Source organism: Cetorhinus maximus, chromosome 6 (genome assembly GCF_964194155.1).
Source record: "Cetorhinus maximus chromosome 6, sCetMax3.hap1.1, whole genome shotgun sequence".
Classification (NCBI taxonomy): Eukaryota; Metazoa; Chordata; class Chondrichthyes; order Lamniformes; family Cetorhinidae; genus Cetorhinus; species Cetorhinus maximus.
The window spans coordinates 14,334,416-14,361,707 of NC_135884.1; the positions used below are offsets into that span (position 1 = coordinate 14,334,416).

The 27,292-nt window shown below is 44.7% G+C and overlaps 1 protein-coding gene across 1 annotated transcript in view; it reads left to right on the top strand.

The window, feature by feature from the left end:
• Positions 1–27,292, top strand: part of LOC144681550 (guanine nucleotide-binding protein G(t) subunit alpha-1) — a 59,138-nt gene that overhangs the window by 23,576 nt on the left and 8,270 nt on the right. The window contains exons 2-7 of the mRNA XM_078543217.1: positions 11,894–11,936; positions 15,797–15,938; positions 19,218–19,375; positions 20,966–21,094; positions 23,453–23,582; positions 24,330–24,483. Of these exons, the coding sequence (XP_078399343.1) occupies positions 11,894–11,936; positions 15,797–15,938; positions 19,218–19,375; positions 20,966–21,094; positions 23,453–23,582; positions 24,330–24,483 (756 nt within the window). The remainder of the gene's footprint in view (positions 1–11,893; positions 11,937–15,796; positions 15,939–19,217; positions 19,376–20,965; positions 21,095–23,452; positions 23,583–24,329; positions 24,484–27,292) is intronic.

Here is a 27,292-nt window from a genome sequence, read left to right on the forward strand (position 1 = left end):
ATATTGGCTAAGTCACCAGGGGAAATCTTGTTGCCCTTCTTGAAACAGTGCCATGGGATCTTCTACTGGAGAGGGCAGATGAGGCCTCAGTTCAACATTTCATCCAAAGGTTGATGCCTCTGACAGTGTAGCACTCCCTCAGTACTGCACTGAAGTGCCAGATTATATGATCACATCCCTGAGCCTTCTGAGTCAGAGGCAAGAATGTCAATGAGGGGCTTGGCACTTAATTATGGTAATAGCATTATCATGAGAAATCTTCCCCACTAAAGTGTTCTTGTGAATTTTATTCCGTACATACTGTTCTAGCAAGACATCCATATGGGCCAGAGGCTATATAGTGGGGTGTTCCACAATACTTCTTGCTTTGACCCATTATTGTCAATGAATTTTCCACTGCATCCCCTCAGTCAATTTCTCAGGAACAGACCATTTCCAGTTTATTGTAGAATCATAGCATTTTGCTGGAAAAAAGAGAGACGTATGATTGAAGCTTGCCATCTTGCACTCATCAGGACAGGCACAAGAATGCCAAATTTCAAAGGGAGCAACAATTTATACTGCATGATAAAAGGGATTATCAGGGATTAAGATTAGCAGTGGGACTCGCAATGTGGCTCACTTACACTTGCCAGAAACTACAAATATTCATGTGCCGGGACCTGCCCTCTACAGGCAAAAGGAACATGCCCAGGCATTGAGCATTTTTTGAATTAACCTTGGGGGACAATAGTTCCCTGGTGCATTCTCAATGGCAATGCCCCAACCAGTCAGGGTCATTTGCCAACCAATCAACATGCTTTCCTCATGCAGTATAAATTGTTGCTCCCTTTGAACTTTGGCATTCTTACATCTGTTCTGATGAGTGCAAGACAAAAAGCTTTGACAGCATGTCTCTTTTTTCAGCAACACTCAAGTTCTGTACTATGAAGTGACTAGTCATAAAATCCTACATCACAGAAGGGGGCCATTTGACCCAATGTGCCTGTATTAGCTCTTTGATGGAGTTATCCAATTCCCCGTTCTATCCCCATAGCCCAGCAAATGCTTCCTTTTCAACTAAATATCCAATTCCCTTTTGAAAGTTACTATTGAGCCTCCTTCTCCCACCCTTTCAGCTAATGCATTTATAAATAATGGGATAAAGGTTTAACTCTAAAACTTTAATTTGCAGCAATCCTTTTCAAGGGGAAAAGGGCTTATAAAATACTTGTTGCATTTTTTGGTCAGGTACAACACATGGGACCTTTAAGTCTCCAGAGTATGCAGATTGCCCCTTTAATAAAGCAAATATCTTTCTCCAATTGCTTGTAATTGTATCTATTTCTTTTGTACGCATCTGGAAGTGGTCCGAGAGGAGAATGATATTCACAAGGGCTATTATTTAACAGCAAGCCCCAACAAAGGAGCTGACTTTCTCTCACAGAGGAGCTAATTGTGTGAAATTCAAACCATCTGGTAGTGTTACGCTATCTCAAGCATTCTGCTGTATGTATTCCAATTCCAGAGCATACCTTCCCCTTTGACGGGACCATTGTCAACTTCAGGTCAATTTTGTAACTTCCAAATTAACGCAATTAATCTGCGCCCATAACTTGACTCTTACAGCAAGACCACCAATAATTAGATTTAATTATTATAAAATCAAAAGTGGTTTATTTGGTCAGTAGGAAAGTGGGCACTACATACGGAAATGCTCAGTACAAATTGAATTCCTTTCGGAATAAGACATTGGCTCAAGTAATAGGCTGTAAACTAACTAGCGGTTGAATGCTAGCTACCCTTCTCTCCATCCTTCCCCGTCCTCTGTTCAAGCTACTGCTGAGGTACATTGACAAGTGAACATGCACAGATCAGCACCCTGCCATCCTTCAGGTGTGAAATGCACAGTAAAGAAAAAAAGGGAATTTGCATTTGTATAGCACCTTTCACGGCCTCGGGGCGTCCCAAAGTATTTGAAGCGTGATCACTGCTGTAAGAAACACAGTAGCTCATTTGTGCACAGCAAACTCTCAGAAACAGCACTGATGAGGTCATTTGTTTCAGTGATGTTGGTTGAGGAATAAACATTGACCTGAACTTTGCTGCTCTTCTTCAATATTGTACCATGGAATCTCTTACTTCCACCCAAGAGGACCGATGGGACCTTGATTTAACATCTCATCCAAAAGGCAGTACATCCAACAGTGCAGTGCTCCCTCTTAGCTGTTAAAATACCAGGGGGTATAAATCTGAATTCTCCTGATCGAATACTGGCACTGTTCGGCAATTTAAGTTTCCCCTTGTATGCAGCAAGCATTATGACATTATCCTATGGGGACAATAAGCTGGAAATGTTCCCCTGACCTTTCACTACAATCATTACATCAACAAGCCTCAATACAAATTGTAACGGCAGCGTGTGGTCCAGTCTCACTTACTTTGTTCATTAATCAGATATTCACTTAAGTGGAATTGGCTGCCTTAAACTATTCAGGGACCATGCACCTTCAACTGTAATTTATCCTGCTTTCCTTTCCTTAAATAAACCGATCAGGGTAATAACGGTAAATCAGATTAACTGATTGTACCTAGTTTAGGATTGTCCCTGTCCTAAGTTGGGTGCCGATTAAGGCCAATCACAGATCGGCAGAGTGGAAGGCCAAAGGAAGGTCCTGTTGGAGTTGGAGTTGAGTTGATTAGCTTGCAAAAAAAAAATGTAGGATTGGTCTAGTATTAGTAAATGAGATTATAATGCCTTGCTCAGGGATCACTATGTCTTTGGAAATGTCAACATTCTGTAGTGTTAGTTCCCAAAGCAGAGAAAACAAGGGATTTTCTTCATTTTGGCTTCAGGCAAAAGCTATGTTTGCAAAGGTCAGGGTTTAATCATACTATATTGGGAAACTTCTTCCAAAATTCAACCTCTGACATACCCTAACAAGAGCTTGCTGTCTGCTGGTTTTGGGTGCTTGGGCAGGAGAGGAGGTTGTTACAAACAAATTGCAGCAACCAAAGACCCATTTTGCACCACTCTGGCTTTGCAGCCTAGCATGGTGCGGCGCTGCTTCAGGCAAAGGTTCCCACACTGTCCTAGTACAAGAGATGGCAGGGAGCAGTTAAAGGGAAGGGCAAAGGGAAAGCTACTGGAACGGAGCAGTCACCATATGGAGAAGCCGCACCCTTAATAATAACAGAATTCTAATCCTGTGAGGCTAGTGGGAGAGAGCTCTCACAATCAGTGTTCAGTAAAAGGTGTTCCTCTTCAGGAAGAAACCAGGGACAAATTAAGAGCCATAGAAAACATTGTAAAAATTAAATCATCTCTTTGTTTTTTGGAGTAAGAAAAAGCCAAATCTGAGTTCCAACAAAAATGTAGCAGTTAACTCCTTCAGCAGTATATTGGCAGAAATAAAAATATAATTCACATGGTATGGGTACAGTTCATAGACAATGATTCATGTAACCAGTTGTAGCAGTCCTTCTTTAAGAATTAACAAAGGAGAACCTCCAGGTTATTAATAGAGTCTTTCTTTAATATTGTAGGAATCATAGCATAATAGACATGCAGATAAGAATGAGATGTTTGGTAAACGAGTTATTCTTCCAAAAAGATGAAAAGTAGAACAAGGCAATTGCTTACTTCACATGACGTCCACCTTTCCTCTCAGTCATGGACATTTATTTACAGATCTACTTCATTGTTCATATTCAAAGGGATGGATAGACATGAGTCCCTAACACATAGAGAGTCTTTCCTATTAGTTCAATTGCTGAGTTGTACAGAGCCTGTGCTGAGGAAAATCATCTCTCTCAGTGGTACATCTGATAGGATCTGGTTAATATAAAGCTCCACAGTTCTTGGTTAAATAATGTTTTTCTTTCTCATTACTGGCATTACAAAATATTCACTGCCCTACTGAGCTCAGACAGAAAGGATAGGGAAAGGAGCATGTTATCACACTGTGCAGAGAATTTAGTCGAGTTTGTTTCATGAAGTAATGGGCCGTTTATTTCAGCAGAGCAGTAGCCCATCACTGGATCCTAACATTACACCCCATGCTCTCTATTTTGCTTGAACTGAATGACTACATATAGTTCTATAGTCTTTCTGGCCGTTTGTTTTGAAGCTCATTAACCTGAGGGATCTCAGTGAAACGATGCTTTCATCGACACCTCAGCACTGTGATCAAACACTCCCTGCCCTGGAATGGGTGCAGAGTGAAGATCCATAACTTCAGGAGAGCAACCATTTCATCACCCGGGTGATTTTTGAATGATTCATTCTCGGGAAGCAGTTGTTCTAAATTTGAACAGGGAGTCACAAGTAAGGGCAGACCAAGAAAGGGGAGAGTAACCCACTCCCTTCCCTGAAAGAAACTGATTCACAAATGGATTCACTAGTTGGATTTTTTAAAATGATAATCTGGCAATGCTAGTGTGTTGGCTGTGGCTCAATGGGTAGCACTCTTGCCTCTGAGTCGCAAGGTTGTTGGTTTAAGTCCCATTCCAGAGACTTGAGCACAAGAATCTAGGCTGACACTCCAGTGCAGGACTGAGGGAGTGCTGCACTGTTGGTGGTGCACTATTTCGGATGAGAAATTAAACCAGGACCTGCCTGCCCTCTTAGGAGAACATGAAAGATGCCATGCCACTATTTCTAAAGAAGAGCAGGGGAGATCTCCCTGGCGTTCAAGTCAATGTTTATTGCTCAATCAACATCACAAAAACAGATTATCTGGTCATTATCACATTGCTACTTGTGGGAGCTTTGTGTGTGCAAACCGGCTGCTGGCTTTCCTACATTACAACTGTGACTACATTTCAAAGATATTTCATTGGCTGTAAAGCACTCTGGGACATCCTGAGGTTGTGAAAGATGCCATATAAATGCAGTTTTTTTTATTGCCATTTTCCAGTGTTGGAACAATTGAATACAGTTTCAACCTGGAAGAAATTTGAACTCAAAGCCTTTGTCATAACCACTGGGCTGTCAAACTATAATGTAATATCTCGCCATCTCGTGCTCTCCCTAATGTAGAATACCACAGTGATGACAGTTTGTACCTAACTGTGGACAGCTTTGTGCTGTGATTCCCACACCTACTCAGGGCTTTATCAGAATTCATCTTGTTGTCAAATTCCTACGGCCACCACAGAGAAACTCTTGCTGGAAGCAAGCCTGGAACCCAGTGTTTAATCAGCTGACCCACCTTGTCCAAGCGTTTACCCCCATTCCTTCCCTGAGAGTGGGCAGGCAGCCCATGCATCTGTCAGTGCCACATGAAGCAGGCCATGAGGAAGTCCTTAACCAGCAACGCAAGCTTCCTCACCCTCTCAATTTCATTATCCCCCCTAGGGGGAAGCATGTTGTAACATCAATTTACCTTCACAAAGGATGCAGCCTAGTTAGTCACTCAATGGGCAGGATTTAATGTAGGTGACAGGAGTCCCACCAGCTGGAGAGCTGGCCCCATGTTCCCTCCTTTCAGGAAGGCCTGTTGCAAAGCTGGGCATTGGCAGGTTTTCTCCAGGAACGAAGGACCCTAGGGACAGAAGTCCTGTCCGCCTTAAGGCTGCCGGCCAATCAGAAGTCGGCAGCTATTCATTGCTCGGCAGTGCCACCAGCTGGGGCGGTGGCTGTTGCTGGTAATTCACTCACCCAAAGTCCAAGATCATTGAGTGACCCAAGCCACAGGGGAGTGATGGTTGGGGGGCGGGGGGTGCTCGGGGGAGGAGTATCGGCAGCAAGGGCAGGGGGGTGTTGTTTCTCAGTGGGCTGTCCGCTCCCCGATGCTGGGTGTCTTTGAATGAGGGAGCCACACCCCCTCCACCTCCCCCCGCACACCCCCACCCCCCCAACCAACCCCCCACCACCATGACAGAAACCCAAAGCCCACAAGAAACCCTGAAAGGGTTTGCTTTTCAGGCTGCACGCTTAGCGAGTCCCCCACCTGCCATTCGGTGGATACCAGCATCGGCAGTATGTGGCCCTTACGTGGGCATTAATTGCCACTTAAGGGCCTCAATTGGCAGCGGGGCGGGAAGGTCGCCCATGAGCCTTCCTGCAGCGGATTTAATCAGGGCAGAGGGGGGAAAGAGGCGGAGCCCCACACGTGACCCTCTCACCCAATTAAATGCCCTCCCGCCACCAAACCCAATAAAGGGGAGAGTGTTAAAATCCACCCAATCTGAGGGAAACTCTGCCACAGCATTCATCGGATTACTTGCAATTACCAAGTGCATGTCAGCATGAAAATAAGCTGCACTAATATGCTGTTTATCTCTGAAGTCCTTAACTAACAGCACAAGGACTGAAGTTCACCCCCTGCTATAAACAACAAAATGGCTGAATTCCTGCAGACAAATTGAATCACTGAAAGGGTCCAGCAGCAGTAGATCAAAATAAATTCACCAAGGTGTCACTTGTTCAGAAAATTCCTATCTTTTCATCCATCACGGGAAGGCTGCCTGCAGTCAGGATATCAGGTTTGTTTCAGAGCAGCTTCCTTCAGCACTGGAGTGAAAGCAACCTTCAGCTGCGTCCCAACATCACCAGGCATCAGCTCTGATATGGTGCAGATGAAAAAATAAACACGTAGGCCTAAGCTTTATACCCGGGAGCACTGAGGGACATTCACAGAGATGGCTTTTAATGATCCTCCCCGGAGCATTCCTTGAAATCCCAGCCTATATGGCAATCCCTCGGAAACCGCAAACAGAGGGTAGAATTTCATTCCGCCAGTCTGTGCTGTATCAAAACCCAGGTCTTACCCAGCACTCCTAAATGTACTTCTAACTGTCTTAGTGCCGTCTTGAGGGCAAGCAGATTCCGTCTGCAGGAAACCCCAATCCTATTTTTTCCAACATTTGACACACACGATGGTCATGTGCACGCAGCCTATACCAAAACCAAAAACAGCCAACGACAGCAAAACAGTTACAGTGCAGAGACTTTCCCTTTCATTTTTTTTATTCCCTGCTAGTAATTTGGCCCCGGACCCTTGTTTTAAAGTGACAGCAGGGGAGGGAGGTTCCAATTTAGAATAACTGGCATCGAGTAAATCCTCTTCTAGCGCTGCCCTGTCATTTCTACGATCACTATGTACCAGGAGAGGCAGTGTCGCTTGAGCTGGCTGAAAAATGTCATTGGCTGCCAGATGGATGAGATGATTGAATTTTGACTCAGTTACAGTGACAGTGAGGTTAATTTTAACCTACTGAACCCTCTGAAGGAACAACACTTCAGGCTGCCCTGGGTTTATGCCAGCTATCTCTCCTCCCAGGCTTCTACTTGGCCAAAGGCAGCCTTGTGGTGGACAAGAAAGACAGAGGATGTGCCCGCCTCACGATTTGCCCTGGTCTCCTCAGGGTGCCCTAAGAACAGGAGCTCACTGTGTCTTGAGTTAAGAGCTAGAGCTTGGCACGGAAGATGGCACTCTGCCACCCTCCACCAGCAATTTTCAATGTCCCTCCAATTAAAAGGGGCGGGAAGCTACATTTTGCTGAGACAATAGCCAGACTGCCGCAGATTCGAGGTGGTAATTTCCTCGCAGCAAGTCCCAGGTCATGGCCACGATTCCAAGGACCGGAGGAGGGCAAGTAAGAAACAGAACCCCACAAGCAGATGGAAATTCACTGGTGTCCCCTCCCATGCACTTTCTAGGCTGGAGGGACAGAACCATTCATGATGCCACTTGAGCAGGCTATGCTGCTCGTTGTATGAAACTCAAACTTTGGAAGAGACACATTCAAATGTTTAGCAGCAGACACTATTCATAATTACCGTGCCTCGCAGCATTGGTTACCGGAGCAACAGGAATACTTTAAAATGAGTCAGAATAAAATTAATGGAGTCAGACGTTTGTCAATTTTTAATGTACTGCTCCCTCTCAGCAAAGAAAACGGCATCTTGCTGATCGTCTATTTTTCAACAATTTATACCTTCCCTCAGGTCTCCTCACATTAGGGGGGGGGTCTACGATCAACAGAGTGACCTCAGTGAGTGACCAGCTCAGGCCGTTTTAGACTAAAAAAAATAATTTACTTTTAGATTCCTCTCCCCCAACTCAAAATTTTAGCCTGATTTTAATTATAATGTCCATGAGTCATTGGTTTAATTTTAAGTGAGAACAGAAAATGCTGGGGGTAAACAGCAGGACAATCAGCATCCACAAGGAGAAAAGGTCAGGTGTGGCTTTGAGTGGGTGCACCCTTCGTCAAATATCATTTCAACTTCCTTTGATCCTTTACTTCTTTTAGTTTTAATTTTAAATCTCTTGACACAAAATACAATTTGGCCAATGATTCAGCTAACTCAGCCTGCAAAGCTGAATTCAGTCAGGATGGTGGAAGGAACATTTTCAATTGCCCTCGGTTAGCCCTGGGCTGAGGAAGGGAATTTTTTTAAAAATTATTCATTGATAAGATGTGGGCGTCGTTGGCTAGGCCGGCACTTATTGCCCATCCCTAATTGCCCTTGGGAAGGCATTTAAAAGTCAACCACGTTGCTGTGGGCCCGGAGTCACACGTAGGCCAGACCAGGTAAGGACAGCAGGTTTCCTTCTCTAAAGGACATTAATGAACCAGATGGATTTTTACACCAATCGCTTAGTTATCATCATTAGACTTTTAATTCCTTTTTTTTTAATTGAATTCAAATTTCACCATCTGCTGTGGTGAGGATTTGAACCTGGGTCCCCAGAGCATCACCCTGGGTCTCTCGATTCCTAGTCCAGCAACAATTCCACTATCTCTCCAAAACATATATGGGTTTCGTCTCCTAACTGTTAGTCAGTGGATGTGGAGTAGCTACGGGATGTGGCTAGGGTTGCCAACTGTGACTTAATGCATTCCTGGAGGTTTCATCACATGGCTTGCCCTCAAGCTGCTGCCATTAGTCAGGCAACACATCCATTCTTGTGAGGCACTGCCTTCCTGTGCCAAATCGGAAAGCAAAAGGACTCATTCCCCAATTGGATGATGCTTGACTGTCAGCCAAACTGCTTCCTCCTCCACCCACCCGCCCCCCGCCCTGCCATTTTCAATATTTTTACATCTGATAAAGGGAAATATCCAAAGAAAATGACCAAAAAAAAAAAACTATCTCCCAATGATTTTTCTCCAAGGTTGCACACAGTAGTATCCTGGAAGTTGATCTTCAATTCCTGGAGACTCCAGACCACTCCAGCAGGGTTGGCAACCCTAGATGTGGCTTGGGGTGAGCTTCGTCAGAGTCAAAGGCCTTGCCAACACTTAATGTCACAGCTCTTATGAATAATAGCCATTTGGACGAAAGTGTCAGAGGATGACTGACTGTTGGGTTAAATTTCATGAGGGAGCCATCGCTCTTTGGAAAGAGGTAAGCCAAGGAAGAAATGATCACCTTTAGGAAATAAAGGGCCTCATCACCCTCAGAAAGAATGGGAGCCATCAATATTGTAAAAGGATGGAAACTAACGCCTTCAGGAGAGGAGGGAAAAGAACTGGGGAGAAAATTGGAGATGTCACAGAGAGAAAAATTGAAAAAAATCCAGTAGTCTGGAGTATTTCTCCCTCTGTTGCCAGTCCAAGGAAACAATGGAAAATTTCACCTGTGTCCTTGGTGAAATTGAGAGCCCAATCTTTATAAACTGATCTATGATTTCATTAGAATCACTGCACAGGGGGAATGTCCAGTTTGGAAATTCATGATTCATGTGACATCTTACGGTAGCACAATTAAGACTGATAAATCTGGATGTAGGCTGTCTCAGACATCCTACAAAATCCATAATAAAAGCAAATACTGCGGATGCTGGAAATCTGAAATAGAAATAGAAAATGCTGGAAACACTCAGCAGGTCTGGCAGCATCTGCGGAGAGAGAAACAGAGTTAGCGTTTCAAGTCCAGTATGACTCTTCTTCGGAACACATTATATCCTATTATACCTTACAAACCCAGACTGGGGTTATGCGGTGTTAAAACATTGCCCCAAAAAGAAGTAATCACTGAATTGTGCTCACCTTAATTACACTTATCTGTGTTTTGAGTCCCAGACCAGGAATTTGAGCTCATAATATAAGGGCTGCTGCATTATTGGAGGTACCATTTTATGAACGAGCCCTTAACCCAAGGCCTTGTTTGTCTGTTCTGGTGATTCAGGGACATGAGCTACTTGAGGACCAGACGGGAGTTTTACTGGAGTCTGGTACAACATTCTTCCCTTCAACCAATAGCACTGAAAACAGATTAACTAATCTTTCCTCACATTACTACCACTTGTGGGATCTTCCTCAGTGTAGAATGGTTGCTGCATCACAATAGGTACTCCATTTCAAATTAATGAATTGTATATGAAGTGCTTTGAGAGGTTTCTAAGAATATGAAAGCCTTTCCAACCCAACATTTAATCCAATGTGATGCTGCTCTGCCACTTAGTGGATGAATTCAGCGACAATATTGACCCTGAGTTTGCAACTTTTATCACTACTGTCACTTGAGCATCCAAATCTACTTTGTGATTCTGCTTTTGGAACTATCGGGCCTGGTTTTTCTGTCTCAGGACTTCATGAGTCAGAACTCTATAATAAAAAGTTGTGACCAGACCAGTTTCTCTCCACAGGCGGCTTCAGATACCCCAAGAAACTCAACTGTAACTTAATCAAATGCCCAATGTAGTCAAGTGGGCTGGACCTCCTGCCATGTCATAGTCAGGGCAGTGAACCAGGCATTTTGTGCTATTGAACGGGCACCTAGCACCACCGGGGGAAGTGGTCTGCCCATCCTGGGCTGGAACAGCCGACATAAGGGTAGCCATTGCCCTCCAACAAGTAATTCTTTGTGTAAAGTGCTTAACACTTCTCAACAAAATAAGGCACTGCATAAATGTAAATTATTTATTATTCTAGCATCTAACAGAGGAAGACAATGAGAGGCTGGACTGGAGAATATCAAATACTTTCTATATTAAAAAAACCGACTTCTTTCTAATGGTTTGTGTTTTGATATATAAATTGTTATGTTACATGAACATGGGGGAGTTTGGAAGAAATGTATGACAGAAAATATGTTTTTGAAGAGATAATTTGCCACAATATTGGTGGTTGTGTCTGATGGTTTTTCCAAGGGAAGTGAAAGGTGGATGTCTCAAATCAGCAGACAACACTCGGAAAGTAGTATCTACCTGCAAGGTTTCTATCACTTTCCTCACTGATGCCACAGTATTTCCCTTCGTTGGGCATGTTTTCTAGTAGAGAGGGTAGGCAGGCAACAGGACCCAACCTCTTTGCCAACAATGTCCTAAGATTGGTGGCCAGGAGGGGTACAAGAGTGGGCAGGGATTTGGTGGCGGGATGGCTTTTCTTCTTGAAGTCCTGGTTTGAGCCTAATTGTCCAGCTGCCAAGTCAATAACCCAACCCAGTCAGCACACATGCAGCAACTAGAGAGCCGACAAAGGCTGGGAACAACACACAAAACTGATGCACTGTTGAGGTGGTGTCACTCGATGCCATTGTCACTTTTAGTACATGTGCCATTCTGTTTCTATAAAGCATATTGAAGCCGCCGAGGGGCAGAATTGCACCAATTATTGCCCGTCTTTTGTCATTGTTTGATAGAAATTGGGTGAACAATATCATGATAAACCCCTGAAGGGGAGAAAAATGCAGGGATAGGGGGAAAGGGCCAGGGAGTGAGACCAGCTAAATTACTCTTGCAGAGGCGGTACAGACTCGACAGGCCGAATGGATTCTTTTGTACTGATTTTAACTCGTTTACGTTTAATCTGCTGCTTTTGGTTCCTCAACCACTGAAAGGCTTCTACTCTATCCGATGTTTACATATTTTTAAATACTTCTATTTCCCCCTATAGCCTGTGTTATTATAATGGAAAAAGCTCTAATCCCTCCCTAATTACATCTCTTCTCTTCCAGGTGCTGGAGAATCTGGCAAGAGCACCATTGTCAAACAGATGAAGTAGGTTATTCTCTATTTCTTTTGGAAGGATTTTATTGTTAAATAACGGTAATGGGCAAAGGTCACATTGGCAGGGCAGTGCCCAGTGTTCAGTTGCCAGTTAGAATATAAATGCTGGCATCACTGGGAGAAAGACAGGAAGAGATCGGGCATTTTGACTTTGCAATTCAGGTCTTGCCAGTTCCAATGTGCATCTTGCGCTGAATGTTGCAGTTCTTTATTTTTATGGGTTTTCTCTCTCTTTTTGTGGGGAGTATGTTTGATTTGGGGTCGGGACCATTTCTCGGTCCGGACTCCCACCCTCATTACATCAGCGACTGACTCCCGACGCAATCTTTGAACCGCTGGTCAATCAATCAGTGGCCTGGGGGAATGCTTGCCGTCCGGTTATGGATGGTGGGTGGGTTCCTATAGGAGGCCCTCCAGGCCTGAGAGATTGGCAGCCTCACCAGCCGAAGAGAGGCTGTCAATGTATGTGAGAGAGAGAGAGAGGAAGGCAGCCTCTGAAGACTTTTTAATACTGATGAAATTTATACTGGTCACAGGTACCAGACTGCCAATTGGGGGAGGGGTGGGGGGGGTGGATATCCCATCAACATGGCAGCCTAACCATCTAACAGACGTGAGCACAGGATGGGCAGTGGGGAGTGGGTTAAAAGAAGTTATTTAGAGCACTAGCTCTGATGTCTGCCACCAGGAGGCCATCTCTATGCATTGGCTCAGATTCGGCTGCCAAGAGGGGGTGGGGGCCCACCTGCCAACTGGTAAATTCTAAATGATGTCTGCTCAGTGCCCTAAAAAGGCCCTTTAAGGGGCTTAATTGGCTACTGGATGCTTGAGGGTGGGTAGCTGACACCCTCCCCCAACTGAAAAAAATTCACTTTTAAAAGTGATCCACTTCTAAAAGGGCCCGTGGCCAAATGAGCACGCAGCTCTCCAAGGTCCATGCTCCAGTCCATCCTACCCATAAGGTCCCACCTCCAACACATATCCAAAATTCTGCCCTCCATCTCAGTGAGGCATAAGAATCAGAGGAGCTTCATTAGAAATAATGTGTATTATTTTTTATTCATTCATGGGACGTGAGCATGGCTGGCTCTGCCAGCATTTATTGCCCATCCCTAATTGCCCTTGTTCGGGGGTCAGTTAAGGATCAACCACATTTCTGTGGGTCCGGAGTCACATGTAGGCCAGAGCAGGTAAGGACAGCAGATTTCATTCCCTAAAGGACATTAGTGAACCAAATGGGTTTTTACGAAAATCGGCAATAATTTTGCAGTCATCAGCAGACTTATAATTCCAGATATTTTTTTTTTTAATTGAATTCAATATCTTCCATGGTGAGATTCAAACCCAGGTCCCCAGAGCACTACCCTAGGTCTCTGAGTACTAGTCCAGTGACAATACCACTACACCATCACCTCCCCTTGCCACTCTAATCAATTCATTGAATTAACCTTTACAAAGCAACGACAAACCAAACAACCAGAGTCTAGAAAACTAGGTTTTCTCATTAAACCAACACAGTGATGAACATAAAATAATCTACCTTCCATGTTTCAGAGATAGAGAGTATAATGCTCTGAACAAAACTAAAAAATATTAATGCTTTTCAGGAAGAATAAGATTGGATTCAAAATTAAGTATAAAAATTGAATAAAATGATCCAATTGGGTTCGAGGTTTGTTTTTATATTAAAGTTAACATTACTAACTCAAAACAAAATAACAGAGTGCTCCCTAATATTTCAGCCACCAGGTTTATTGTTATTAAATGAATCTTTTCATCTTGCACTCATCAGAACAGTCACAAGAATACCAACATCAGGGGAAGCAACAACTTTACACTGTATGAGAAGAGAGTGCTGATTGGTTGGCAAGTGGACTCTGATTAGTAGATGCTTTGCCATGGAGAATGCACCAGTTCAAGGAGGCTGAAATTTCAAACAGGCAGCTTGACTCTGATTGGTCAAGGCATTGCCCTGAGGAATGAACCAGCGAACGGCTATCACTTATTTTGTTTAGCTGAAACAGGTGCAATGTGTGTATATGTTCTTACTGTCTGCCAAGAACAGGGACCTGTATATTAATGTATGTAGCTCCCAGTACACGCAAATGTGCCACACTGTGATGAAATTGGTTGTCAGCATAATTTTTAGTACACTGAAGATTATTTAGCAAATATTGTCCAATTGAGGAATCACATCTAATGTTGGACACTGTGCTTTGAGTTTTGCAAGCACGGGCTAGTTGGGTACAGTCTGTACCTTGCCGATTGCCGACAGTGGAAGGGACATGCTGTTTGTCGCCATTGACTGGTGCATTCACCATAACAACGCCTCTACCAATCAAGAGTCCACTTGTCAACCAATCTACACTCTCTTTTCATGCAGTATAAAGTTGTTGCTTCCCCTGAGATTGATATTCTTGCAAATGTCCTGATGAGTGCAGGATGAAAAGCTTCCACAAAATGTCTTTTTTCAGCAATATTCAAGTTCTGTAGTTCCAACCGACTATTTGTTATTAAACAGTTCCAGTTTTTAAACCATGTGTAGACTAAGACTTTTTCAATATCTTGGTTCTCCCTTTTTACTTGAAGGTTTGTACGTTCCTCTCAAGGAGGTCTTGTGGGGCAGTGGGCAGTGTCCCTGCCTCTAAACCAGAAGCTCTGGGTTTGAATCCCACCCCAGGACTTGATGGCTAAGGAAGGTGTGTACATAATCAAAGAGGTTGATATCAACCTGCAGATCCTTCCAACACATGCCAATGGCAGGCAGTGAGAGCAGGAGAGATTTCAGGTCAGCCACACGATAGAGATAACGTTGGAGCCTCTACCATCACAATCCATAGCTCCAGGCAACTTGGACTTCCTGGGTGATCTGTAATACTTCACCATCACATTTCTCCCATGGCTTCTTCTCCCTTAAGTTAACCCTTTGTCTTCTGCTCTTTTTTGTGTTCTCTTAGATGCATTTTGGTGCATATGAATCAACTGCACCCCCCCCGCCCCATTAACATCAAAACAGCAGTGGAGGAGGCCATTTGGCCCAATAGGCTTGTACTATATTACAAAATGAAAAAGTGTAGATAATTTGATTTATCAGGCTACTGTCACTTAACAAGTGGCCAATAGCATGAAAAAATATTGCTGTATTACAACACAAAAACACAACTTCCATCCGAGCAGAAATTACCCACCAGCAAAATTGCCAGTAAACGAGGGTCCTCCAGTAAGAGAGATGATGGCACAGCGGTAACATTACTGGCCGAGCAATCTAGAAGCCTGGACTAAAGCTCTGGAGGCATGAGTTCAAATCCAACCATAGCAGCTGGAGCATTAATAGTGATCATGAAACTATTGGATTGTTGTAAAAACCCATGGGTTCACTAAACCCCTTCAAGGGGAGGAAATCTGTCGTCCTTACCTGGTTTGGCCTATGTGTAACTCCACGCCCACAGCAATGTAGGTGGCTCATAACAGCCCTCTGAAGTAGCCTAGCAAGCGATTCAGCTGTAAGCAGCTCACCACCACCTGCTCAAGGTGCTATAAAGGGTGGGCAATAAGTGCTCACATCTCACAGATGAATTTTAAAATAGCATTACTAATTACCCTACCCTAGAAACTCCCAGCAAGTTAAGTCATGCATCTCTGCACAAACGCAGCCTTTGGTTCATAAACAGGAATATTTGATAGGAATAAACATTAGTACAGATAATTTGAATGAGTGCAGCTTTCATTTGAACGAGCTGAGTCCTAACTGTGCCACAGTCAGACATACTAAACATAAAGGACTTGCTAATGTGGTTCCATGCAAAAGAGAAAAGAATTTTGAAATCCTCGTGTGTTCTGTTGTTTGACAGAATTATTCACCAAGATGGCTACTCCCGTGAGGAGTGCCTGGAGTTCATCAGCATCATCTACAGTAACACCTTGCAGTCCATGATGGCTATTGTCAAGGCAATGACCACACTGAACATCGGTTATGGAGACAGTGCCAGACAGGTCAGTGAACCCAGTACACAGATTATAGGTCACACATGGTACAATGAACACCACAATCACACTTAGAATAGAATCATAGCGTGGCTACAGCACAAAAGGAGCCCACTCAACCCGTTGTGTCTGTGCTGGTTCTCTGCAAGAGTCATCCCGCTAGTCCCTCCATCTCTCGCCTTTTCCCCACAGCCCTGCGAATATTTTCTTTTCAGATAGCTATCCAATTCCCTTTTGAAAGTCATAATGAATCGGTCTCCACTACGCTAGGCCATATATTCTGGATCTGAAACACTTACTTCCCTCATGCAGCCTTTGGGTCTTTTACTGCTTACTTTGAATTGGTGACCCCTGGTTCTCAACTCTTCCGATAGGTGGCACAATGAACCCAATACCGCATGAAATACAGTGAACTCTGTAGTCATATGTGTACCAGTAATGCCACAGTCCCCTATGCAGTACGATTTACTCTTGTGAACCCACAGCTAACAGTTTGCACTTTAATATGTCCAATGTCTAGCTATCGCTGTTGGAGGTTTTGTGGAGCATTGGGTCGCATCCCTCCCTCTGAGCCACAAGATCTAGAATCAAGTCGCACTCCACGGCTTGGTGGCACAGAAGGTGTGTGCGTGCATGTTGTGGCCAAGCAGGTTGAGTGTCAATCTGTAATTCCTTCAGATACATCTGTGGCAGGCAGTAGACGTGGGAGAGTTTCTTAGTCAGACAGAACCATGTGGTATCTGCATTGCAACAGCATCCCCATGTTAAGACTCCATGTGCAAGCATCCCTCACACTTTGTGGGACTGCTAGAGAGAGAGAATTATCACGGCGATGACTAAAGGATGCCAGGGCTTGGCTATTTGAAAGCATGTTTTTCCTTGTGGGAGAGGCTAGAGGTAGGGGCACAGTTTTAAAAATAAGGCTTAAGGCGGGGCTGAGGAGAAATCTTTTCTCTCTGAGAGTCTGTAGAACTCTATTCCCCAGGGAGCGGTAGAGGCAGGGTCATTGAACATTTTTAAGACAGAGGTAGACACATTCTTGACTAACAAGGGAGTCAAAGGTTATTGGGGGTAAATGGGAATGTGGGGCTGAATTTTTCTCTCACCAGGCGGGCATGCGCCCAACCCGAGTGAAAGTAACTTCGTGCGTGATGGTCTCAGACGGGCAGCCCAATGTCATCACGATATTTCGCTCGGCAGGCGTGCGCGAGAGACGGCCGTGCGCCCGCCGACAACTAAGCGGCCTATTAAGGCCCTTAATCAATTAATCGATTTGAATTTTTCACTGCCTGTCCAACCGTTCAGCTGGCAGGTGGGCAAAAAAGGCCAAGCAGCCTTCGCATTTTTTGGCGCAACCTCATCCACGGTGATTTTTTTTAAAAAAAAACTTCTAAAACTCATAGTTAATACGTCCCTGCTCCTGCGACAGAGTCACTTGAGGGGGCATGTTTTCATTATTTTGATATCTTATTGTTTTTACAGTTCAAACCCTTCAGCTCCCTGTGGCAGCTCCGTGCCTCAGGGACCTTTCATCGCGCGCACCCGCGAACCTCAGCACTCGCGCTCCTCCTGCCCCCGCACCCCACCCCGGCAGCGCTGAGCCCTGCAGCGCGGGTTTCACACTGGCCGGTCGTTAATTGGCCAGTCGGCGTGAAATCCACGTCGGGGCCCGAACGCGGGCGGCGGTCGGCTTCATGACCGCCCCTAGGCCCGCCGGCCGCGCCAGCCCAACGGGGGCAAAAATCCTGCCCCGTGGAGTTGAGGCCACAATCAGGCCAGCCATGAGATTATTGAATGACGGAGCAGGCTTGATGGGCCAAATGGCCTACTCCTGCTCCTAATTCGTCTGTTCATATCTCTGGTCATTTTGGATGCCAGTTTGCATGAACCTAGTGACTGAATCCACGCTGCTCCTGGGATTGTCATGGGTCCTGATCATTGGGTGGATGTAGAAAATGCAGAACAAAACAACAAGCGCCTAGCAAGTGTATAAAGAAGTCACAGGGCCAGAGAGGGTCACAGGCTTGCAGCTCAGCCATTCGACACTGCACTCGACGATATCTATTTCTATAAATAGTTAATTTGATAAATATAGATCATTAATCATAGAGTGCTGTGTAACCAGATCACAGTTTCTCCAATTCTCATCAAACTGACTCCAAAGGAAAGAGGCCTTGACACAATTGTGAAAATAAACACTAAAGTAAAAGCAAAATACCGCAGATGCTGGAAATTCGAAACAAAAACAAAAATAGCTGGAAAAACTCAGCAGGTCTGGCAGCATCTGCGGAGAGGAACACAGTTAACGTTTCGAGTCCGTATGACTCTTCTGATGAACGTTGACCGTGCTCCTCTCCGCGGATGCTGTCAGACCTGCTGAGTTTTTCCGGCTGTTTTTGTTTTTGTTGTGAAAATAAACATTTGCGGGAGACACTGACATCGTGTACTTTGCTGTGCAGAGATGATGGTCTAGAAACTTGCTGCTTATTTGTGTCTGCGTTGACCCTTCGAAAGGTCATTCTGGAGTGAGTAATCGTTCAACCTCCAATCAGAAATGCAAATGGAGGAAAGAGAATCAACGTGCCAATGACTGTCAGTCAATTTGGTATTAAACAGTCCGTGGGTCATTGAAGAACCGTTTATAAATGTTCAATTCCGGTGCGTACTCTGGCTCCCCTTCATCCAGATCAGACATGTATTTTTTGCTTAAATTGGCCATATGATTTAACTTCTTTATATTAGCTTTTTACTGCGACCACTTTCAAAAGGAGTGGAATTTAAAATATTGTGCATATGTACAGTTGTAGGCCAGGCTGTGGGAGGGTTCTTCAATGACCATTATGCTCCCATGGATTGTTTAATACCAAATTGACAGACGGTGACTGGCCTGCTGATTCTTTCCTCCATTTGCATTTCTGACACTCAAGGATGATCATTCGAAAGGCCAACACGGACACAATAACCTGAACGGCCTTTCAGTGCTCTACCATTCAATGATTTACAGCTTCCAGGCGGGAGTATTTTGGATGGGGAGGGCCGGGGAGGGTGGGGTGGCGGTGTCTCCCTGTCAAGCAATACCTGACCTCAATTTAGCTCTTCGTCACAGCAGCACGCCTGAGATAGGGAACTCGCTGCACAGGGAGTGCTGGCATTGAGCCACTTTTTATGATGCAGCAGGTTCAAGCGCAGTGGCTTTCTTGCTCCTGCAACCTGTTCCGCGGTCATAAACAGAGCTTGTAGGGGGGGAAAAACATGCAACAAACCCTTGTGACACTCACTTTTGTGCAGGATGATTCTCGCAAACTGATGCATCTAGCTGACACTATCGAAGAAGGGTCTTTGCCAAAGGAGATGTACGAAATTATCAGCCGTCTCTGGAATGACTCTGGCATCCAGGTCTGCTTCGAACGAGCCTCGGAGTACCAACTGAACGATTCTGCTGGCTAGTAGGTGGCTCCTTCTTTACTTTATTAGCTCTGCAGCCAATCTGAACAGTGGGCACGGAAAGAAGCAGCGATTTAAGAAGCAAGGCCAGGCTCTTGACTCATAACCACCGAAAGGGAAGCAGGTTAAACCCAGTTGTTAATTGCGGTGGCCAAAATGGCTGCCGTGTTTGCCAACAGAAGAACACCAGCGGCTCTCCCAAAGTTGGTTGCTTTGCGAATGTTTTGAGATATTTTTTGCCTTGTTAGGTATTCTCCTGCCAATAGATGGCGCAGCTGTACTTTATAAAACTCTTACAGCACAACTGCACCATCTACTAGCGATAAACTGCTACTACAGGAGCAACAGATAGATTTTTCCTCATTCATTCAAGGATGTGAGAGCCTCACTGACAATGCTGCCTGTGCCTAATTGCCCTTGAGAGGATGGTAGTGCTTTCTTGCAGTCTATGTGGCGTAGGTACACCCCATCGTAGCAGTTCGTTACAACTGAGTGGTTTTACTGGGCTGCTTCAGAGGGCAGCTAGGAGTCAACCACATCGGTCTGGATTGGCTGGGGACGGATGACAGATGTCCTTCCCCGAAGGACATTAGTGAACCAGATGGGTTTTTACATCAATCTGGTCGTTTCGTGATCATTAATAACAAGACCAGCTTTTTATTCCAGATTTATTAATTCAGTGCATTTAAATGCACCCCGGCTGCCATCGTAGGATTTGAACTCATGCACCCGGAGCGTCAGTCATGGGTTCAAGATTACTAGTCCAATAACATTCCCGCTATGCCACTGTTCCCCTGGATCAGGTTAGATTAACTGCAATTTTAAAACACATTCCAAGGCACTTTGCTACAGGAAGAGGGAGAGAAAGGATTGGGCATTGAGCTGGGACTGGAAGAGTGGGGGGGTTAACGGATAAAGGCACGGTTGAGGGGTGAGTTTGAAGATGGGATTAGAGGTAAAGAAATAAGTTGTGTTTATACAGCACTTTTCATGTCCCCAAGACATCCCAAATTGTTTTTAAAATTACTGTGACTGTGTTTTGCAGTAAACGCGGCAAATCAGATTGCACGCAGCAAGGTGCCGCTAACAGCAAATGACCAATTAATTTGTTTGGATGGTATTAGTTTTGTGGAATGTTAGCCAGAACACCGAGGAGACTGCCTGACCTTTGAAAGTGCCAAAGAATATTTAACCTTCAACTGAACAAACAGCCAGCCATTGGTTGAAGATCTTGCCCCAAGGACAGCATATCTTCAGTACTGAGGGGAAGTGTTAGCCGAGGTTACACACACTCAGTCTTGCGTTCACAGCCTCTGGCACACAGGGCCACCACTGAGCCAAGCAAACACTTGGGTAGTGAGACCGAGAGATTTAGGAATGAAACCAAAACAAAAAAATGATGAGCTCCAGACCAACTCCATTAAAGAAAAAGAAGAATCAAAAGGATCCTTCATCCTGCCTTCCCCTTGGATCCCACAGCCCATATTCCCTCGTCTCCCTTTGTCCTGTCTTCTCTGAATACTGGTTGACAATTAATCTGACCTCTGGTTGCTGACTCTTGTTTTTTTTTGCTTTTCATTTGGCCGCTACAGCTATCTCAATGACTTGGGTCGTATCGTACAGCCAGGTTATCTCCCCACTGAGCAGGATGTCCTGCGTTCACGAGTGAAAACCACTGGCATCATTGAGACTCAGTTCGGACTTAAGGATCTCAACTTTAGGTACGGAGAATGGGGATTAAGCGGGTTAACGTTTCCCAGTCTGCACACCTATCCTGCTCATCAAGTTATCCTACCTGTAGCTACCGTCTCAGAACCAGGGGACACAGTTTAGAGTTAAGGGGTCTCCCATTTAAGACAGTGATGAGGAGAATTATTTTCTCTCAGAGGGTCATGAGTCTGCGGAACCCCTTTCTCCAGAGAGCAGTAGAGGCAGGGTCATCGAACATTTTTAAGGCAGAGGTAGATAGATTCTTGACTAACGAGGGAATCAAAGGGTATCAGGGTAGGCAGGCTAGTGACATTAAGGTCACAGATCAGATCAGCTATAATCTTACTGAACATTGGAGCAGGCTCAAGGGGCTGAATGGCCTACTCCTGCTCCTAATTTGTTTGTGCAAATGTACGTATGTAACAACAGCTCAGCTGATTGGACAAAACAACTAAGCCAGGACCACGATGTTTGTTCCTGGTATTGTCGGAAAGGCAAATGCTCAAAAAAATGATACCTTCACTCTCCTCAAGACTCTTTTTATTGTAAAACGGTGGCAGCTAATGCAGTGCACCCAGTAAATGTAGAACAGGGTAGATTCTCACAGGGCACTGAGTCACATGCGGTGCAGTTTCTATTCTTTGGGCATAAAGAGAAATGCTACCGGGTTAAAGTTTTACCGAGTTACAGTACTCACAGGTAGACAGCTCACAGAGGAGTGCTTTGCCTGAAAGAACACTGCCAAATTGCAGGGTCTGGCTAACACCAAGCAAGACAGGACCAGAATAAATGGCGATGTTCACAAGCTTGATGTTGACAAACTTGCAGGATGGGCGTGTAACTGACAAATGAATTTAAGTACAGGTGAGGGCGAGATGTCATATTTTAGGGCAATAAGACGGCCATGAACTGTTTGGAAAATAACTTCTGCACTAAGAGAGTAGTCAGAAGGTGGAACTTGCTACCACACAGAGTAGTTGAGGCCGGTAGTATAGATACATTTAAGGGGAAATTAGATAGGTACACAAGGGAGAAAGGGATAGAGGATATTTGATGGGGTGAGATGAAGTAGGGTGGGAGGAGGCTTGTGTGGAGCATACAGACCAGGTAAACTGTTTTTGCGCTGTAAATTCTATAGAATATTAGGCGGTAACTTTCGAGCTGCAGGGTGTTGTATTTGGGGGCGGGGGGAGAGGGGAATCCCGCCTCGGAGTCTCACGGGTAAGGTTTGAATAGCAATTGCCCAGAAGGGCAAACTTCCCTTGGGCTATTGCCCTGCACTGGGAACCATCCAAAAACGCGATTTAAATTGCAAACTTCAGATGGTTTCGACTGTGTTACGTCAATAGTTACCCAGAAAAGGTTAGAAGAATTAAAGCCACTTTGAATTTCTGGGTAACTATTGTGCAGACCCACACCGGCCCCCCACGGGACTCCCCCCACACCCCCAACTACCCTCCCCCAAGGGACACCAAGATCCCCCCATGGGATTCACCCCATCCGCAATTACTCCCGCACCCCCCAGGGGACAACCCTCCCTACAGGACAATCCTCCCTACGGGACTCCCCCCACATCTAAAGGACTATAACCCCCCGACGGGAACTCCCCAACTCATGGGATTCCCCCCACACCCCCCACTGGGAGTCCTCCCCCACCAACAGGGACACCCCCCCAAAGCCAGGCCCGACTCCATCCCCCCACCACCCACCACCACCACTACCTCCAAGCCCGACTGCCAACCTCCCCCCTACCCTAGACTCTCACCCCCACCCCCACACCCCCAGGCCTAACCCAACCCGACACCCCAACCCCCCCAAGTCACCACCTGACCCAACAACTCCCCAACCCTACACATTTAACTTCTCCCTGGCTTGCCAGGCAGCTCTTAACTCACCTGGCTTAAGGCAGGTACTGCTGTCAAAAAGGGGGCACGGCTTATTTACCTGTGACTCTGCAGCCCTCGACGCTAGGCCCAGGGGACACACTGCACTGCCCGGATCTCGCCCAGCCTGAGTCGGAAGGTTGGGCAAGATCGGATCACCTGGATTTCAAACCAACTTAATTGATACTTCATTTGAAGTTACGGCCCGTTATATAACATTTAACCTAAAGTTTAATCGATATTTACTACCTGTATGTTTGCCCTATTAAAGTTTATTATCCTCTTTGTCCCTTTAATGACTGGAAAAGCAGTTACGTAAAACTTCTTTACAAGTTACAGTTTACCCAGAGGCATCACATTCCAAGCACAATCTTCATTATTTTGTGTACTTCAAGATCTGGGGTGTAATTGCGATGGAATGGAATTTTCCTCACTTCAAGCACTTATGTTCACTTGGCCTTCATTTTCTTTCTATCCCTTCCACAGAATGTTTGACGTGGGCGGTCAGCGCTCCGAACGCAAGAAATGGATCCACTGCTTTGAAGGTGTCACCTGTATCATCTTCATTGCTGCGCTTAGCGCCTATGATATGGTGCTGGTGGAGGATGATGAAGTGGTAAGTGGACACTGACTCTGAATGTGGCCCTCACCTCTCATGAGCTACCTGAGCGGGTGGGCGGAGGGAGATGAATTTTCTCCGGCTCCGACCCCCAGGCGCCACTGTAATCGCCACGGCAACACGTCCGTCTGCTAAAACCTCACAATGATCTACACTGACCTTTGCATACATCTTCTACAAGTTGGGATTCTCATGGATAGTCAGCAGCGACTCACCAAAGTTATACTATGAGCTCACCAGTTGCAAGAAATAGCCACTGGACCCATGAAGCACCAGCCAGCCAAGAGAGAAATGATGAAAATCAAATGAGGAGTTATTGTTGTGGGAGCAGGAGGAGGAGAAGTAGGAGTTATTGGAGGAGGAGGAAGAGGAGAAATGATCATTGGAGGTACATAGGAGCTTAAGAGTCCTAAAACTAAGCACAGGCTAGGAATATGTATCACTAGGAAGAAGAGTAGGCCATTCAGCCCCTCGGATCTGCTCTGCTATTCAATTAGATAATGGCCAATCTGCACCTTAATTGCTTAACAGTGAGCCATTTCCATTGATACCCTACCTAACAAAGTTCTATCAAACTCAGTCTTAAATTTTCCCGTTTTCTTTTTGGGAAGCAGTTTTCGATTTCCACTGCTCTTTGTGTGAACACAAGCTTCCCGATTTCAAAGCTCCAGCTCTAATTTCAATATTATTCAAGATCAACTTGGTTTCTTTTCTAATTTATCGATTCCTCTTGGTGAATTACAGAACCGTATGCACGAGAGTCTGCATCTCTTCAACAGTATCTGTAATCATCGTTACTTCATCGCAACCTCCATCGTCCTCTTCCTCAACAAGAAGGATGTGTTCAAGGAAAAGATCAAGAAGACCCATTTGAGCATCTGTTTCCCAGACTATGATGGTCAGTCCCAATTTAACTGCTTTCCATGTGTTTCATCACATTTTGCACAGAGTTCCCATTAAGTGAACCATAACGGGAAAATACAGGCTCATTAGCAAACATACACACACAGCAGATCATTGTCAACTTACAAACTCCATCTTGCAAACATACAAATGCCAGTCTTCATTTAACTGGTTGCTTAATTGTATTGACACAGCACATAATGTCAAGAGTCTCTCTAAACTTTTGAACTTGACAAGTATTATTGCATCAACCTGCCCACAAAACAGATAAACAATTGTACACAGCTTAAAAAAAAATCCTAGCTGTCACATGTTTCCTGTCTACTGACAACTATTACCTTAAGTGTTAAGTGTCAGCTGTGGCTCAGTTGGTAGCACCTTTTGCTGAGTCAGAAGTTTCAAGTGGGTTCAAGTCCCACTCCAGAGACTTGAGCACAAAATTGTGGCTGACGCTCTAATGCTATCTTGTGGGAGCACCGCACTGTTGGAGGTGCTGTTTTATGAATGAAATGTTGAAGCCGTGCCCATTCGCCCTAGCAGGTGAATATAAAGGATCCCATGGCATTATTTGGAAGATGAGTAGTCGAGTTCACCCCAGTGTCTCTGGCCAATATTCACCCCTCAACCAACATCACAAAGACAGATTACCTGGGCATTGTCACATTGTTTGTGAGAGCTTGCTGTGCACAAGTATGCTGCTGCATTTCCTGCATTATAAGTGACGACACTTACAAAGGATTTAATTGGTTGTAAAGCATTTCGGGGTGTCCTGAGGCCACAAAAGATACTATATAAATGCAAGTTCTTTCTTTTACCAGTTTAATGGTTCAACACATTTTTGTGTCAATGCTTCCTATTAGGAAGTCTCATGCTCACGTTTATACTAGAAACCACCTATGTAACCATGATGTGACTTTCTCATTCATAATGCTGCTGTAACATCTCAGTTCCTATATTTTCCAGTTCCCCTGTCCTGTACTACAGAGGAGCTTCAATGCCCCCACCAAGTTTCTGTAAGCTTGGCTACTTGATCATACACAATATCAAACTCATACGAAGATAAGAACAGTGTGTTTGACTTTAAAATTGGGACTGCATTAGACCAGCATGCGCCAGACCTATTTACAGCATAATACAAATCTCTATTTCCTTCAGATAATAATTACCTTCACATCTAAAAATGGCATGTCTCTATACATTTTTTTGAGCAGTTAGCAGAGGTCAGTCTGCACTTCTCTCCCTCGCTCCCCCCCTATCACCCACAACCCAAACCCCTCACACGCATACATTTTCCATTCCAAACCCTCACTTGAAGTTACAAATAGCACTATAATCAGCTGGACACCGGACATTCAAATTAGAACCTATTCACAGTGCAGAAGCAAGACATTTGGTCAAACAGCTCCATGCCAGTGTTTATGCTCCACACAAGACTCCTCCTACCCTTTTTCATCTAACCCCATCAACAGATCCTTCTAATCCTGTCTCTCTTGTGTGCCTATCTAACTTCCCCTTGAATGCATCTATGCTATTTGCCTGAACAACTCCATGTTGTAGCACGTTCCACATTCTCACCACTCCATTGGTGAAGAGGTTTCTCCTGAATTCCCCATTGGGTTTTATAGTGACTATCTTATATTTATGACCCTTAGTTCTGGTCTTGCCTGCAATTGGGAACATCCTCTCTATGTCTACCCTATCAAACCCCTTCTTAATTTTGAAGACTTCTAACAGGTCACTCCCCAGACTTCTCTTTCCTCGAGAAAAGAGCAACAGACCGTTCACTCTTTCCTCAGTTCCGGTATCATTCTAGCGAATCATTTTTGCACCTGCCCCAATGGCCCCCTGTATCCTTTATACAACTATAAAGACCAGAACTGCTCACAGTGCTCCAAGTGTAATCTAACCAAATTTAGTTTGGGAATCAATGCAACACTCTCAACACGTGACTGGCTCCCAATCAGCTGCTGCCTTCACTCTGTCAACCGGAACAATGTACTTACCCACCCATCCTAGTTTAAGTCTTGCCAAGATCAGAACAAACAACATAGCAGGAGGTCAGCGAAGCCAAGATTTATCTCATTCTGTGAGTACACAGCAGCACATTGAGTTCTCCATCGTTATTTAACTGGAACTCTTAACTTTTTCTGAACCAAAATAGTTACAAAGAAACCTAGTTATATTTCACAACTTTTTTTTTAACTGATTTTCTCTCCCTTTCTGCTCATCTCGTTCAGTACATTTTTTTCCATCAAAATTTAGTGCTGATAATATCATTGGGTTCATTGTCCAGGTCAGTTGCTAAGTGCATCGGTGCAATTGAGCTGAATTCACATGTACACACACACAGCATGCACATGCACACGCACGTATCCTTGCACCTACACAGATGATGATCATTAAAAGGTCCATGTTTACTTACAGGATTGTTAACATGCCTCTTCCTGTCACACTTGGTGACTTCCCTGAACATATTTTGTTTAAAGGGCCATGCTATTTGATGTAACTGAAACTGCACAGGAGGGGAATGTAGAAACAGGAATAGGCCTTTCAGCCCCTCTAGCCTGTTCCTCTATTCACTAAGAGGCTGATCTGTATCTCAATTCCATCTACCTTCCTATTCCTTCAATATCAGTAGAAATATTCAACACATTGGGCAGCATCTGTGGAGAGAAATTGAGTTAACGTTTCAGGTCGATGACCTTTCATCAGAACAGAAGAATAACCTATTAATCAAAGTTTCCAATCAGCATAGTCCGAACATATGGACATTCAAATCAGGAGCAGGAGCAGGAGTAGGCCAT